The following is a 12,849-nucleotide window of genomic DNA, read 5'->3' as shown; positions in this document are numbered from 1 at the left end:
ACTGACTTTTTGACAGAAAAAAATCCCGATTTTTTTGATAGAAAACATGCCGACATTTTGACAGAAAAATCCAGACTTTTTGACATTAAAAATGCAGACTTTTTGACAGAAAGAAATCCCGATTTTTTTGACAGAAAAAAATCCAGATTTTTTAACAGAGAAAAATCCAGATTTTATTGACAGAAAAAATTCTGACTTTTTAACAGAAAAAAATACCGACATTTTGACAGAAATAATCCCGATTTTTTGACAGAAAAAATCCCGACATTTTGACAGAAAAAAATCCTGAAATCAATTAAATTACAATATTTCTCCAAATGTCCTAGTTGTCCTTATATAAAAAGTAAGTAAAAAGAGTTTAGTTTGGGTCACAGATGAGATTCGGAGCGGGACAGTTTTCCGGTTCCCGCCAGGCTGCTGTCACTGTTGTCCAGCCCGGTGCAGTCCGTCCACAGTCCGAGTGTCCCGGGCTCCGCGGAGGTCATCAAGCCGCCGGAGTAGCGGCTCAGGTCGCAGGAGCTGACGTGCAGCATCCCTTCGCCCGTCGGCCGCCGCCTCCTCCTGGTCCGGCACAGCAGCCTCTTGAACGCCCTCCTGAAGTCCGGGCTGCGGCAGTAGATGACGGGATTGAAGGCCGAGTTGGCGTAACCGAGCCAGTTGAGGAAGACGAACAAATCTTTGTCCACCAGCTCGGCGCCGAACACCCGCACCACGTTGACGATGAAGAAGGGCAGCCAGCAGAGGGTGAAGGTGCCCATGATGATGCCCAGCGTCTTCAGCGCCTTGTGCTCCCGCAGGGCGGCCACCCGCGGCGGCTTCCTCTTGCACTGCCCCGCCGAGCTGTGGATGTGGAAGCGACCCTCGCATTTGTCGATCTTCCGCAGCTGCTGCTTCGCCTCCCGGTAAACGCGCGCGTACACGAAGACCATCACCAGCAGCGGGAGGTAGAAGGAGATGACGGAGGAGGACACGGCGTACGCGCGGTTGGTGACAAAGTCGCAGCACGCCGGGTCCTCGTAGCAGGAGGTGTGCGCGCTGTCCCGGGACCAGTGCATGAGTATCGGCAGGAAGGACACCAGCGCCGAGACGCCCCACACCGCGCACACCGCCGCCTGAGCGCGCGCCCTGGTGAGCAGGCTCTGGTACCGGAAGGGCGCCGTGATGGCGACGTATCGGTCCACCGCGATCACGCACAGCGTCTCGATGCTCGCCGTGACGCACAGCACGTCCACGGAGATCCAGAACTCGCAGAAGAAGGAGCCGTACGCCCAGGAGCCGCGCACCTCCAGCTCGGCGCCGAAGGGCACCACCAGCACGCCCATGATGAGGTCCGCGCACGCCAGCGACACCACGAAGACGTTGGTGCGCGTCTGGAGCCTCTGCGTCCTGGCGATGGCCACGATCACCAGCGCGTTACCGAGCACGATGGCCAGCACGATGAGCGCCATCACCACGCTGATGCCGGCCACCCACTCCTCGGAAATGGCCGTGGCGTTGTCGCCGCCACCCATGACGGGCTGCCAAGAGTACTGCTGCCGGAGGCGCGCGTCTCATTGGAGGGAAGCCCGCCCGGCCTGGCGCGCCTGCCGCGGCACTGCTGCCATCGCGCTCCAACTCCATCTGGAGCTGTTGTCTGGAGATGCGCAGACTCTGGACGTCAATCTGCGCGGCGTGTGACGTCACAACCCAACTGACAAATCAGAGCGCTTGCACCCACTGGCTGGGGGTGTGAGACCTCACCTCTACATGTCAACAACACTGCTGCTTGTAATGACCTCCAGTCAAAGATCCTCTATAGCAGTGGTCCCCAACCACCGGTCCGGGGACCGGTACCGGTCCGTGACGCATTTGCTACCGGGCCGCAGAGAAACATTCAATCATTTATAAACGACTGCATTTTCTCAGACTTAACTTTTGCCTGTCCCACTAAACCACACTGTTAAAAAAAAAAAAGTTGAGAAAACACAAATTTTCAAGGCAACATGATGCAACAAGATTTTTGCGTTTTCTCAACTTTTGACTACTATTGTTGACTTAAAGGCCTACTGAAATGATTTTTTTTTTATTTAAACGGGGATAGCAGATCTATTCTATGTGTCATACTTGATCATTTCGCGATATTGCCATATTTTTGCTGAAAGGATTTAGTATAGAACAACGACGATAAAGATTGCAACTTTGGGTATCTGATAAAAAAAAGGCTTGCCCCTACCGGAAGTAGCGTGACGTAGTCAGTTGAACATATACGCAAAGTTCCCTATTGTTTACAATGATGGCCGCATGAAGTGAGAGAGATTCGGACCGAGAAAGCGACAATTTCCCCATTAATTTGAGTGAGGATGAAAGATTTGTGGATGAGTAAAGTGCAAGTGAAGGACTAGTGGGGAGTTGAAGCTATTCAGATAGGGAAGATGCTGTGAGAGGCGGGTGGGACCTGATATTCAGCTGGGAATGACTACAACTGTAAATAAACACAAGACATATATATACTCTATTAGCCACAACACAACCAGGCTTATATTTAATATGCCACAAATTAATCCTGCATAATAACACCTGCGTGTTTGTTATGCTAGCTCCTAGCTCCTCTGCTAGCTCCTAGCTCCATAGAACACGCCAATACAATTCAAACACCTGATCAACACACACAATCACTCAGCCCAAAAGACCGTTCACCTAACCCAAGGTTCATAAAGCTTATATATTTTTAAAAAGTTACGTACGTGACGCGCACGTACGGTACGGTACGTGTTATGCTAGCTCCTAGCTCCTCTGCTAGCTCCTAGCTCCATAGAACACGCCAATACAATTCAAACACATGATCAACACACACAATCACTCAGCCCAAAAGACCGTTCACCTAACCCAAGGTTCATAAAGCTTATGTATTTAAAAAAAGTTACATACATACGCAAAAAAAAGCCAAAGCTGCATACTCACAGTAGCACGTCTGCGTCTTTGTCATCCAAATCAAAGTAATCCTGGTAAGAGTCTGTGTTGTCCCAGTTCTCTACAGGCGTCTGTGTCTCCAAGTCAAAAGTCCTCCTGGTTAGAGTCTCTGTTATCCGAGTTCTTCCATCTTGACTGCATCTTTCGGGAATGTAAACAAAGAAGCGCCGGCTGTGTACTGTTGTGGCTGACTACGTTCGAAAAATACGTCCATTTCGCACCGACAACTTTCTTCTTTGCTTGCTCGGCTTCCTTCTCCATAATGCAATGAACATGATTGAAACAGATTCACGAACACAGATGTCCAGAATACTGTGGAATTATGAAATGAAAACAGAGCTTTTTCGTATTGGCTTCAATGTGGAAGGCATACCCGTGTTCCCCGGTCTACGTCACACGCATACGTCATCCTCAGAGGCGTTTCGAACCGGAAGTTTAGCGGCAAATTTAAAATGTCACTTTATAAGTTAACCCGGCCGTATTCGCATGTGTTATAATGTTAAGATTTCATCATTGATATATAAACTATCAGACTGCGTGGTCGGTAGTAGTGGGTTTCAGTAGGCCTTTAACTTGTGATCATATGTGATATTACTGACAAGAAGATCCGAGTTGACATAACTCTTATCTCAACTTGTAAATCTAAGTTAAAGGCCTACTGAAATTAATTTTTTTTATTTAAACGGGGATAGCAGATCCATTCTATGTGTCATACTTGATCATTTCGCGATATTGCCATAATTTTGCTGAAAAGATTTAGTAGAGAACATCGACGATAAAGTTCGCAACTTTTGGTCGCTGATAAAAAAAGCCTTGCCTGTACCGGAAGTAGCGTGACGTCACAGGTTGAAAGGCTCCTCACATTTCCCCATTGTTTACAATGCAGCGAGAGCGATTCGGACCGAGAAAGCGACGATTACCCCATTAATTTGAGCCAGGATGAAAGATTTATGGATGAGGAACGTGAGAGTGAAGGACTAGAGTGCAGTGCAGGACGCATCTTTTTTTGCTCTGACCGTAACTTAGGTACAAGCTGGCTCATTGGATTCCACACTCTCTCCTTTTTCTATTGTGGATCACAGATTTATATTTTAAACCACCTCGGATACGATATCCTCTTGAAAATGAGAGTCGAGAACACAAAATGGACATTCACAGTGACTTTTATCTCCACGACAATACATCGGCGAAGCACTTTAGCTACGGAGCTAACGTGATAGCATCGGGCTTAACTGCAGATAGAAACAAAATAAATAAACCCCTGACTGGAAGGATAGACAGAAAATCAACAATACTATTAAACCATGGACATGTAAATACACGGTTAATGCTTTCCAGCCTGGCGAAGCTTAACAATGCTGTTGCTAACGACGCCATTGAAGCTAACTCAGCTACGGGACCTCACAGAGCTATGCTAAAAACATTAGCTATCCACCTACGCCAGCCAGCCCTCATCTGCTCATCAACACCTGTGCTCACCTGCGTTCCAGCGATCGACGGCGCGACGACGGACTTCACCCGATCATCCATGCGGTCGGCGGCTAGCGTCGGATAGCGCGTCTGCTATCCAAGTCAAAGTCCTCCTGGTTGTGTTGCTGCAGCCAGCCGCTAATACACCGATCCCACCTACAACTTTCTTCTTTGCAGTCTTCATTGTTCATTAAACAAATTGCAAAAGATTCACCAACACAGATGTCCAGAATACTGTGGAATTTTGAGATGAAAACAGAGCTTTTTGTATTGGATTCAATGGTGTACTAATACTTCCGTTTAACTATTGACGTCACGCGCATACGTCATCATATATAGACATTTTCAACCGGAAGTTTAGCGGGAAATTTAAAATTGCACTTTACTAATCTAACCCGGCCGTATTGGCATGTGTTGCAATGTTAAGATTTCATCATTTATATATAAACTATCAGACTGCGTGGTCGGTAGTAGTGGCTTTCAGTAGGCCTTTAAGTCAACAATAGTAGTCAAAAGTTGAGAAAACGCAAAAATCTTGTTGCATCATGTTGCCTTCAAAATTTGCGTTTTCTCAACTTTTTTTTTTTTTTTTACAGTGCACACCTGGACAAATTAAGGCCCGGGGGCCGCATGCAGCCCGTTAAGCTTTTCAATGTGGCCCGCTGGACGTTCCCAAATATTTTTTTTAGATCTTTAAGATGGAAACTGTAGCTGTCATTATGATGTGCAGTGATGTTATCAAATGACCGTAAGTCTTGAACTATACAAAGTATTTAAATGGTTGAAATCTGCACTTTTGCAAGCTATACTATATGGTAATCTACGTCAGTGGTTCTCAAATGGGGGTACGCGTACCCCTGGGGGTACTTGAAGGTATGCCAAGGGGTACGTGAGATTTTTTAAAAATGTCTGTCAAAAAGAACTGTGAAAAGAACTGCAACAGCTAGATTTTTTGTGGACATGTTCCATAAATATTGATGTTAAAGATTTATTTTTTTGTGAGGCAATGTTTGGAATTAAGTTCATGAATCCAGGTGGATCTCTATTACAATCCCCAAAGAGGGCACTTTAAGTTGATGATTACTTCTATGTGTAGAAATCTTTATTTATAATTGAATCACTTGTTTATTTTTCAACAAGTTTTTAGTTATTTTTATATCTTTTTTTCCAAATAGTTCAAGAAAGACCACTACAAATGAGCAATATATTGCACTGTTATACAATTTAATAAATCAGAAACTGATGACATAGTGCTGTATTTTACTTCTTTATCTCTTTTTTTCCAACCAAAAATGCTTTGCTCTGATTAGGGGGTACTTGAATTAAAAAAATGTTCACAGGGGGTACATCACTGAAAAAAGGTTGAGAACCACTGATCTACGTCACAGCAGCTCAGACGAGGCACCAAGCAGTGTGGGTGGGGAGCGTTTCCACAGAGCAGGGGTCACCAACCTTTTTGAAACCAAGAGCTACTTCTTGGGTACTGATTAATGCGAAGGGCTACCAGTTTGATACACACTTAAATAAATTGCCAGAAATAGCCAATTTGCTCAATTTACCTTTAACTCTATGTTATTATTAATAATTAATTATATTTTATCTTTGTGGAAACACTGATCATCTTAATGATTTCTCACATTAAATATATATAGAAACAGATAATGCAACACTTTATTTTTATATTTTCTCTAAGTGCACATTTTTCAAATTGAACATTTTCAAATGATCACCTCTAAGACAGTCTTGTGAAATCACAATATCCCATTTTAACTAGCTAGCCACTAACATTTTTTTAACAAATCATGAAATACTTTGCACCATGTTTGTACAAATAATAACTAATGTAAAATTTAAAAAAATAAAAAGAATAATTTATGGAACATCATTAGTAATGTTTCCTGATTAAGATTAAATTTAGAATTTTGATGACATGTTTTAAATAGGTTAAAATCCAATCTGCACTTTGTTAGAATATATAACAAATTGGACCAAGCTATATTTCTAACAAAGACAAATCATTATTTCTTCTACATTTTCCAGAACAATTTTTTTTAAAGAAATTCAAAAGACTTTGAAATAAGATTTTAATTTGATTCTACAGATTTTCTAGATTTGCCAGAATATTGTTTTTGAATTTTAATCATAAGTTTGAAGAAATATTTCACAAATATTCTTCGTCGAAAAACAGAAGCTAAAATGAAGAATTAAATTACAATTTATTTATTATTCTTTAAAATAAAAAAAATAAATTTACTTGAACATTGATTTCAATTGTCAGGAAAGAAGAGGAAGGAATTTAAAAGGTAAAAAGGTATATGTGTTTAAAAATCCTAAAATCATTTTCAAGGTTGTATATTTTCTCTAAAATTGTCTTTCTGAAAGTTATAAGAAGCAAAGTAAAAAAATAAATGAATTTATTTAAACAAGTGAAGACCAAGTCTTTAAAATATTTTCTTAGATTTTCAAATTCCTATTTGAGTTTTGTCTCTCTTAGAATTAAAAATGTCGAGCAAAGCGAGACCAGCTTGCTAGTTGTGGGGAGGCGGGGCCGGCGGACCGACGGCGCCCGCTCCAAGATGGCGGCGAGGAGGCGTGGACGAGCGAGCGGCAAGGTGGGGCGCGCTGGGAGCGACGCCGCCATCAGCATAAGGTGCGTGGATGTGCGCAGCTGTGGACAGTGCAATCACCCTCTCGGACCGTATAAAAGGGTGAGAGACGTGAACATCAAGGGAGGAGACGGAGAAAGACGGTGGACGGGAGGAAACCATCCTCTGCTGCCACGCAAACGACGGCGACGTGCTGCTGAAAAGCAGACGGCGGACGGGAGGAAACCATTCGTGTGCTCACGTGAGAAAAAAGGCAGCTGCTGAAAAGCACGCAAAAGACTGATTGAAATAATAAAGAAGTCTAAACCGTCTCACGACAATGTCTTCCCTGGATGGTCCCTGAGAACCCGCACTACAGTTAGGACTGTCACACTAGTAAATAAATACAATTTAAAAAATAGAGGCAGCTCACTGGTAAGTGCTGCTATTTGAGCTATTTTTTAGAACAGGCCAGCGGCGGACTCATCTGGTCCTTACGGGCGACCTGGTGCCCGCGGGCACCGCGTTGGTGACTCCTGCCACAGAGTGTTTCCAGAGCGAGCCTGAAAATGCGGGTGTCAGGGACAGACTCGAAAGGAGATTTTTACAAGAAAGTTTTAAAGCTTAGTGATATATCATATTGTAGGTGGGGTTTTTTTTTTTACCCTTCGCATTCATATTTCGCTGTGTTGTTGCATTTTTGTTGCGCTTCGCCTGATTGTAAAATATTTCGATCGAGAGGGGGTGTGTGACGTTCATATGTTGTCAATATTCAGTGTTTTATCATTCATAGTTAATATTGTTAATCCCACCTTCTTTATTTTCATGTACATTCTGGGTGTCTCATTCAGTAAAAAAAAAAAAAGTTAATTCCATTCCGTTTTTGAAGGTGGTCATCATAACGTTTTAACATTCAATCAGACATTTTGTGAGGTTTTGTATTAGTGTTCCTAAAAATAGATATACCGGCCCCCAGACACATTCTTTCTCTAAATTTGGCCCCCGAGTCAAAATAATTGCCCAGGCCTGCACTAAACACACCAATAAGCTTGTTAATAGATGTACAATAAAACTCCTCACAGTAAGTTACCATTGGTTATATTTGTTATAACTTTGTGAGATTATACAATGCACATTAATGAACGTACAAAATATAAATGTGACAGATTGTAGCCAAAGGCTGATTTCCATCTGCATCTCATTGCAAACAAACAAGCCCAGGGCTCCCACTAATTCAGCGTTATAGTGACTTGTATTTTTCATGCACTTATTTTTGCTGTATTTATCTGGCACAAGTGGAAAGCCGATCCCTGAAAATAATGCCTTCATTGAACCGGTCCCTGGTGCAAAAAAGGTTGGGTACCGCTGCTCTATATGTCAAGGGTGCTTTTTTAATGACTGCAAACCAAACAGGCTTAGTCAAAGATCCTCTATATAGCACTCTGTTTTTAATGCCAATACGAGAAAAAAACAGCCTAATGTTGTCTATATGGCAACAGCATGCTGTTTTTTAAGGACCTGCTGCTTTTGTATTGTTTTATTGTTTGTTCCATCACTTCTGTATCGTTGGGACAATTTGTTTATTATTATTGCTTGCATATATGGTACTGTTTGTTTATTGTGTCACTTTTGGTATTGTTCGACTATGTTTACACTGCAGGCCAAAGCGGCCAAAATCTAATTTTTTTTAAATCTGATTTTGCTAGCTGAATGTTTACAAGTAAAATTGTATTTTTATCAGACTCCAGTGTAAACGCGCAGAGGCCCCAAAGTGGCCTCAACGTCACTTGCATGCACACTTATAACGTGAAAACAAAGGAAGTTGACCAGGAGAAAGTCGCTTACTTACAAAATACAATAAAAGTTGCAACACCTTAAAAATCAGTGTTCTTTAACGTGGAAGTAAATGAAAGTATACATAATGTATGATTGGATGCATATAGTGTAATATATTTGTAATTTTGTTGTAATCTTTTAATGGCTGTTTAGTAGAGGCGACACGGACATCAGTGTGGATCTACGGGAGCTTTATTTTTCAACTCACATGTAAGCAAATGCGCTACAGCGTCAATTCCAGTCTGAAGCAAAATATATATCAGTGTTTCCCACACATTCATTTATTTGTGGCGGCCCGCCACGAAAGAATTAAGGCCGCCACAAAATTTTTATTTATTTATTTATTTTTTTGTCCGGTCCAGCTTCTCAGGCAAATCATATACCGTAGTTGATGTAGATGCCCATATCGGCTGTTCAGATTTACTTTACAAAAGAGAAGTGTAGGGTCAAGATTTTTGGAGCTCTTTGTTCAGTGGATCAGATGTTTGATGAAGCTCTGTGTCTATCTACCACCACTACTGTTTTCTGTTTATTTGTTACTGACTGTGGCAGGACACCTCTGCCTCTGTTTCACTTTATGTTGCTGGTAAATAATATGGTTGTAGTAGTAGGCTAAAGTTAATTTATTTAGTATGCACTAATTAAAGGGGCAGAGCTTTAGGAGACATTTTAGCTTTTATAATTTTATAAGATATATTTTTTTGTAAGAACCACAATTAATAAATATATTTCAGTGAATAAATTATTGTTCAAATCTGTATATAAATATGTACATAAAGTGTTGTAATTATATTGTAAAACGGATGGATGGCTGGATGGATGTTTAAAACAAAACTGTTTTTTATTATTAATTAGTAAGTATACATTTTTTGAGCCTTTTTAGAGAAAATCATATTGTAGTAAATTATGCAAATTACTCGATGTCATGGGGACCACGCCCATAGCCACGCCCCCACCGCCACAAGTATCTTGGCAGTTTATGGGAAACACTATATATTCTTATATTACACATAGCCTATTATTTGTGCACTATTGACAAGTGATGCACCAAAAATTTTGGGCTTTGTTAAATAGAAACCGAAACCGGATGTTGTGATGAAATATTAATTTCTGCTGGCGCACACAAGTGACATAGCTCGCCCAAAACCGACGAAAAGAAATCACATTCAGGTCGCATTGCGTTTAGACTGAAGTCACATTTGAAAAGATCAGATTCCAATGGGATTCAGGACTACCTCCTGATGTTCCCTGAGTCTGATGGCTAAAGATTGGATTTGATGCACTTTGGAGCGTTATGACTGGCAAAAAAAAAAATCAGATCTGTGTCACTTGAGGGCAAACAAATCCGATTTGGTATGCAGTGTAAACGGGTCCTTAGTTTCTATCCATTATGTATAATTGGTATTGTTTGTTTGCTTCTATCGTTTTTGTACAGTTGGTATTGTTTATTGTTTTTAATCGCTTTCATTTAGTTGGTATTGTTAGCTTCTATTGCTTTGTACAGTTGGTATTATTTATTGTTTGTTTTTAATATCTTTTGTATAATTAGTATTGTTTGTATCGCTTTTGTGTCGTTGGTATTGTTTTATTTTTGTTTGTTTTTAATCGCTTTTGTATAGTTGATATTGTTTCTATCACTTTTGTATAGTTTGTTTCTATCGCCTTTGTATAGTTATTGTTTATTCTATTGCTTTTGTATAGTTTTTTTTGTGGTTATTGTTTGTTTCTATCGCTTTTGTATAGTTATTGTTTATTCTACAGCTCAGGCATAGTTGATATTTTTTGGTTATTGTTTCTATTGCTTGTGCATGGTTGGTATTGTTTGTTTTTAAATAGCTTTTGTATAATTGGTATTATTTGTTCATTGTTTGTTTCTATCGCTTTGTATAGTTAGTATTGTTTGTTTTAATTGTTCTTGTGTAGTTGGTACGGTTTGCTTCTTGTTCGTTTTTGATCGCTCTTGTATAGTTGTTACTGTTTCTATCACTTTTGTAGTGTTTGTTTCTATCACTTTTGTATAGTTATTGTTTATTCTATTTTATTTTTGTACAGTTGGTATTTTTTGGTTATTGTTTGTTTCTATAGCTTTTGTATGGTTGGTATTGTTTGATTTAAAATAGCTTTTGTATGGTTGGTATTGTTTGGTTATTGTTTGTTTCAATCACTTTTGTGTAGTTGGTATTGTTTTATTGCTTTTGTGTAGTTGGTATTGTTTGCTTCTTGATTGTTTTTCATCGCATTTGTATAGTTTGTGTTGTTTATTGTATCACTTTTGTATAGTTGGTGTTGGCATTGTTTGTTTCTATTGCTTTTGTATAGTTGGTATTGTTTGTAACGCTTTTGTATAGTTGGTATTGTTTGTTATAAATAAATGTTCTATCGCTTTTGTTTGTAGAGTGTTTTAGTTATCTTTTCTTCTTGTAATTGAGCTAATGTGTCAAACAGTTGTTTTTTTTGGGGGGGGGGGGGGGGGGGCGGGGCGTCAATAAAAAGTCCAAGCAAAAATGCTAGTCAAAGATCCTCTCTATGACGGGAGTGCTCTGCTGTTTATGGGAAACACTTTCCCACTTTATCATATACATTCATTTGTTTAAATACAAGACTAACATCAAAGAGTGTGCCTTTTAAAATAATATTGCTGCGTTTTGCTAATTTTCTTTGGAAAACAGTCAGTCAGAATGACTCAGGTGTTCCTAATGAGGTGTCTTTCTTGGTCGACCATACATTTTGAAGTTGTGATATATACGGGACAAAACGAAAACAAAAACATATTTCCAGGTTCTAAGAAATAGCCAATCACATATTAGAATACATCTTTGGCATCACAGTATTACATTTCTGCTACCTCAGAGTTAAGGTTGTTTTTACATGCTGAAAAGCCTAAATTACCGTGAGGGGGGTAAGGGTAGTGTTTGATTCCATAATTAACCATACCATACCAACTTTATTTCTAAAGCCCTTTAAAAACAACCACAGTTAAAGAACAAAGGGCTGTTAACATTAAAAGGGATTGAACAACAAAAAGTGTTAAATGAAAATATAAGGATGCTTATTTGCATATTCCTTAATACAGCGCACTCTTCTCATATATAGAGAATCTTTGCCGAGGTGCTTAGAAGCAGCAAATAATTACAGTTGGAATAGAGGATCTTCTGTAAAAAGCACAAGGCTGACCGCACCTTGTGACAGATGATGATGTCCCATATGCTTTTTTTTTTTTTTTTGCTACGTCAATTATCGTGAACTCAATGAACCGTTGCCCCAGAAGAGGCCTGGGCAGGTTTCACTATGATTCATGTAACCATAACACACTAATGTTAAGAGCAGACAGCTAATGCAGAGCAATATGACCATTTAGTAGGATTTTGTACAAAAAGGCCAGATGGTTACAGGTTCAATTCCCGCTTCCTCCACCCCCATCGCTGCTGTTGTGTCCTTGAGCAGGACACTTTGCCCACAATGCCCGCTGGGAAGCTTCATTGACCAAGTTAGTGACCTACGAGCCCGATACGGTCCCTAGAAGCTGCCCATCAAGAGGATGGGTTAAATGCAGAGACAAACTTTGCTGTACGTATGACAAATAAAGCTCTTTACCGATATCCATTCAGAATGTTACAAGATAAAATCGGTAATTTCACAAGTAAGTGGTCGTAATGCCGCAAGAAAAAAGTTGTAACATTGAGGTGAAAAGAGAATACATTTGAGAAAAGTCAGAATTTGACGTGAATTACGTTGTAATGTTAGGAGAAAAAAGTCGTGTAGTTATGAGACAAGTTGTATTGTCCCACAGCAAAAGTCGTAACACTACGAAAAATGTGTAATGTTAAAAGAAGCAGTATTTACATTTGTGTGTCCAGTGACAAGACGAGAGTGTGTGAAATTACAGGAAAAAAGTCAGAATTTAGTTGGAGTATGTTCATCTTCAGCGAGAAAAAACATTATGAGAAAAGTCATGCAAATTAAGTCTAATTGTTCATGACAAAAGTCATAATTTGAGAATTACTTTGTA

The 12,849-nt window shown here is 40.2% G+C and overlaps 1 protein-coding gene across 1 annotated transcript; it reads right to left on the bottom strand.

The window, feature by feature from the left end:
• On the bottom strand, positions 1-1,615 carry adrb1 (adrenoceptor beta 1). The gene has a single exon (XM_062054850.1). The coding sequence runs from the start codon at positions 1,509-1,511 to the stop codon at positions 369-371; it is 1,143 nt and encodes a 380-aa protein (XP_061910834.1). The 5' UTR covers positions 1,512-1,615; the 3' UTR covers positions 1-368.
• Between the last annotated feature and the right edge of the window lie 11,234 nt (positions 1,616-12,849).

Source organism: Entelurus aequoreus, linkage group LG08 (genome assembly GCF_033978785.1).
Source record: "Entelurus aequoreus isolate RoL-2023_Sb linkage group LG08, RoL_Eaeq_v1.1, whole genome shotgun sequence".
Classification (NCBI taxonomy): Eukaryota; Metazoa; Chordata; class Actinopteri; order Syngnathiformes; family Syngnathidae; genus Entelurus; species Entelurus aequoreus.
This window is presented reverse-complemented; position numbering and strand designations above follow the sequence as displayed.

Coding starts and splice junctions, on each gene's coding strand:
- adrb1 (XM_062054850.1), bottom strand. CDS start 1,511: ATGGGTGGCGGCGACAACGCCACGGCCATTTCCGAGGAGTGGGTGGCC.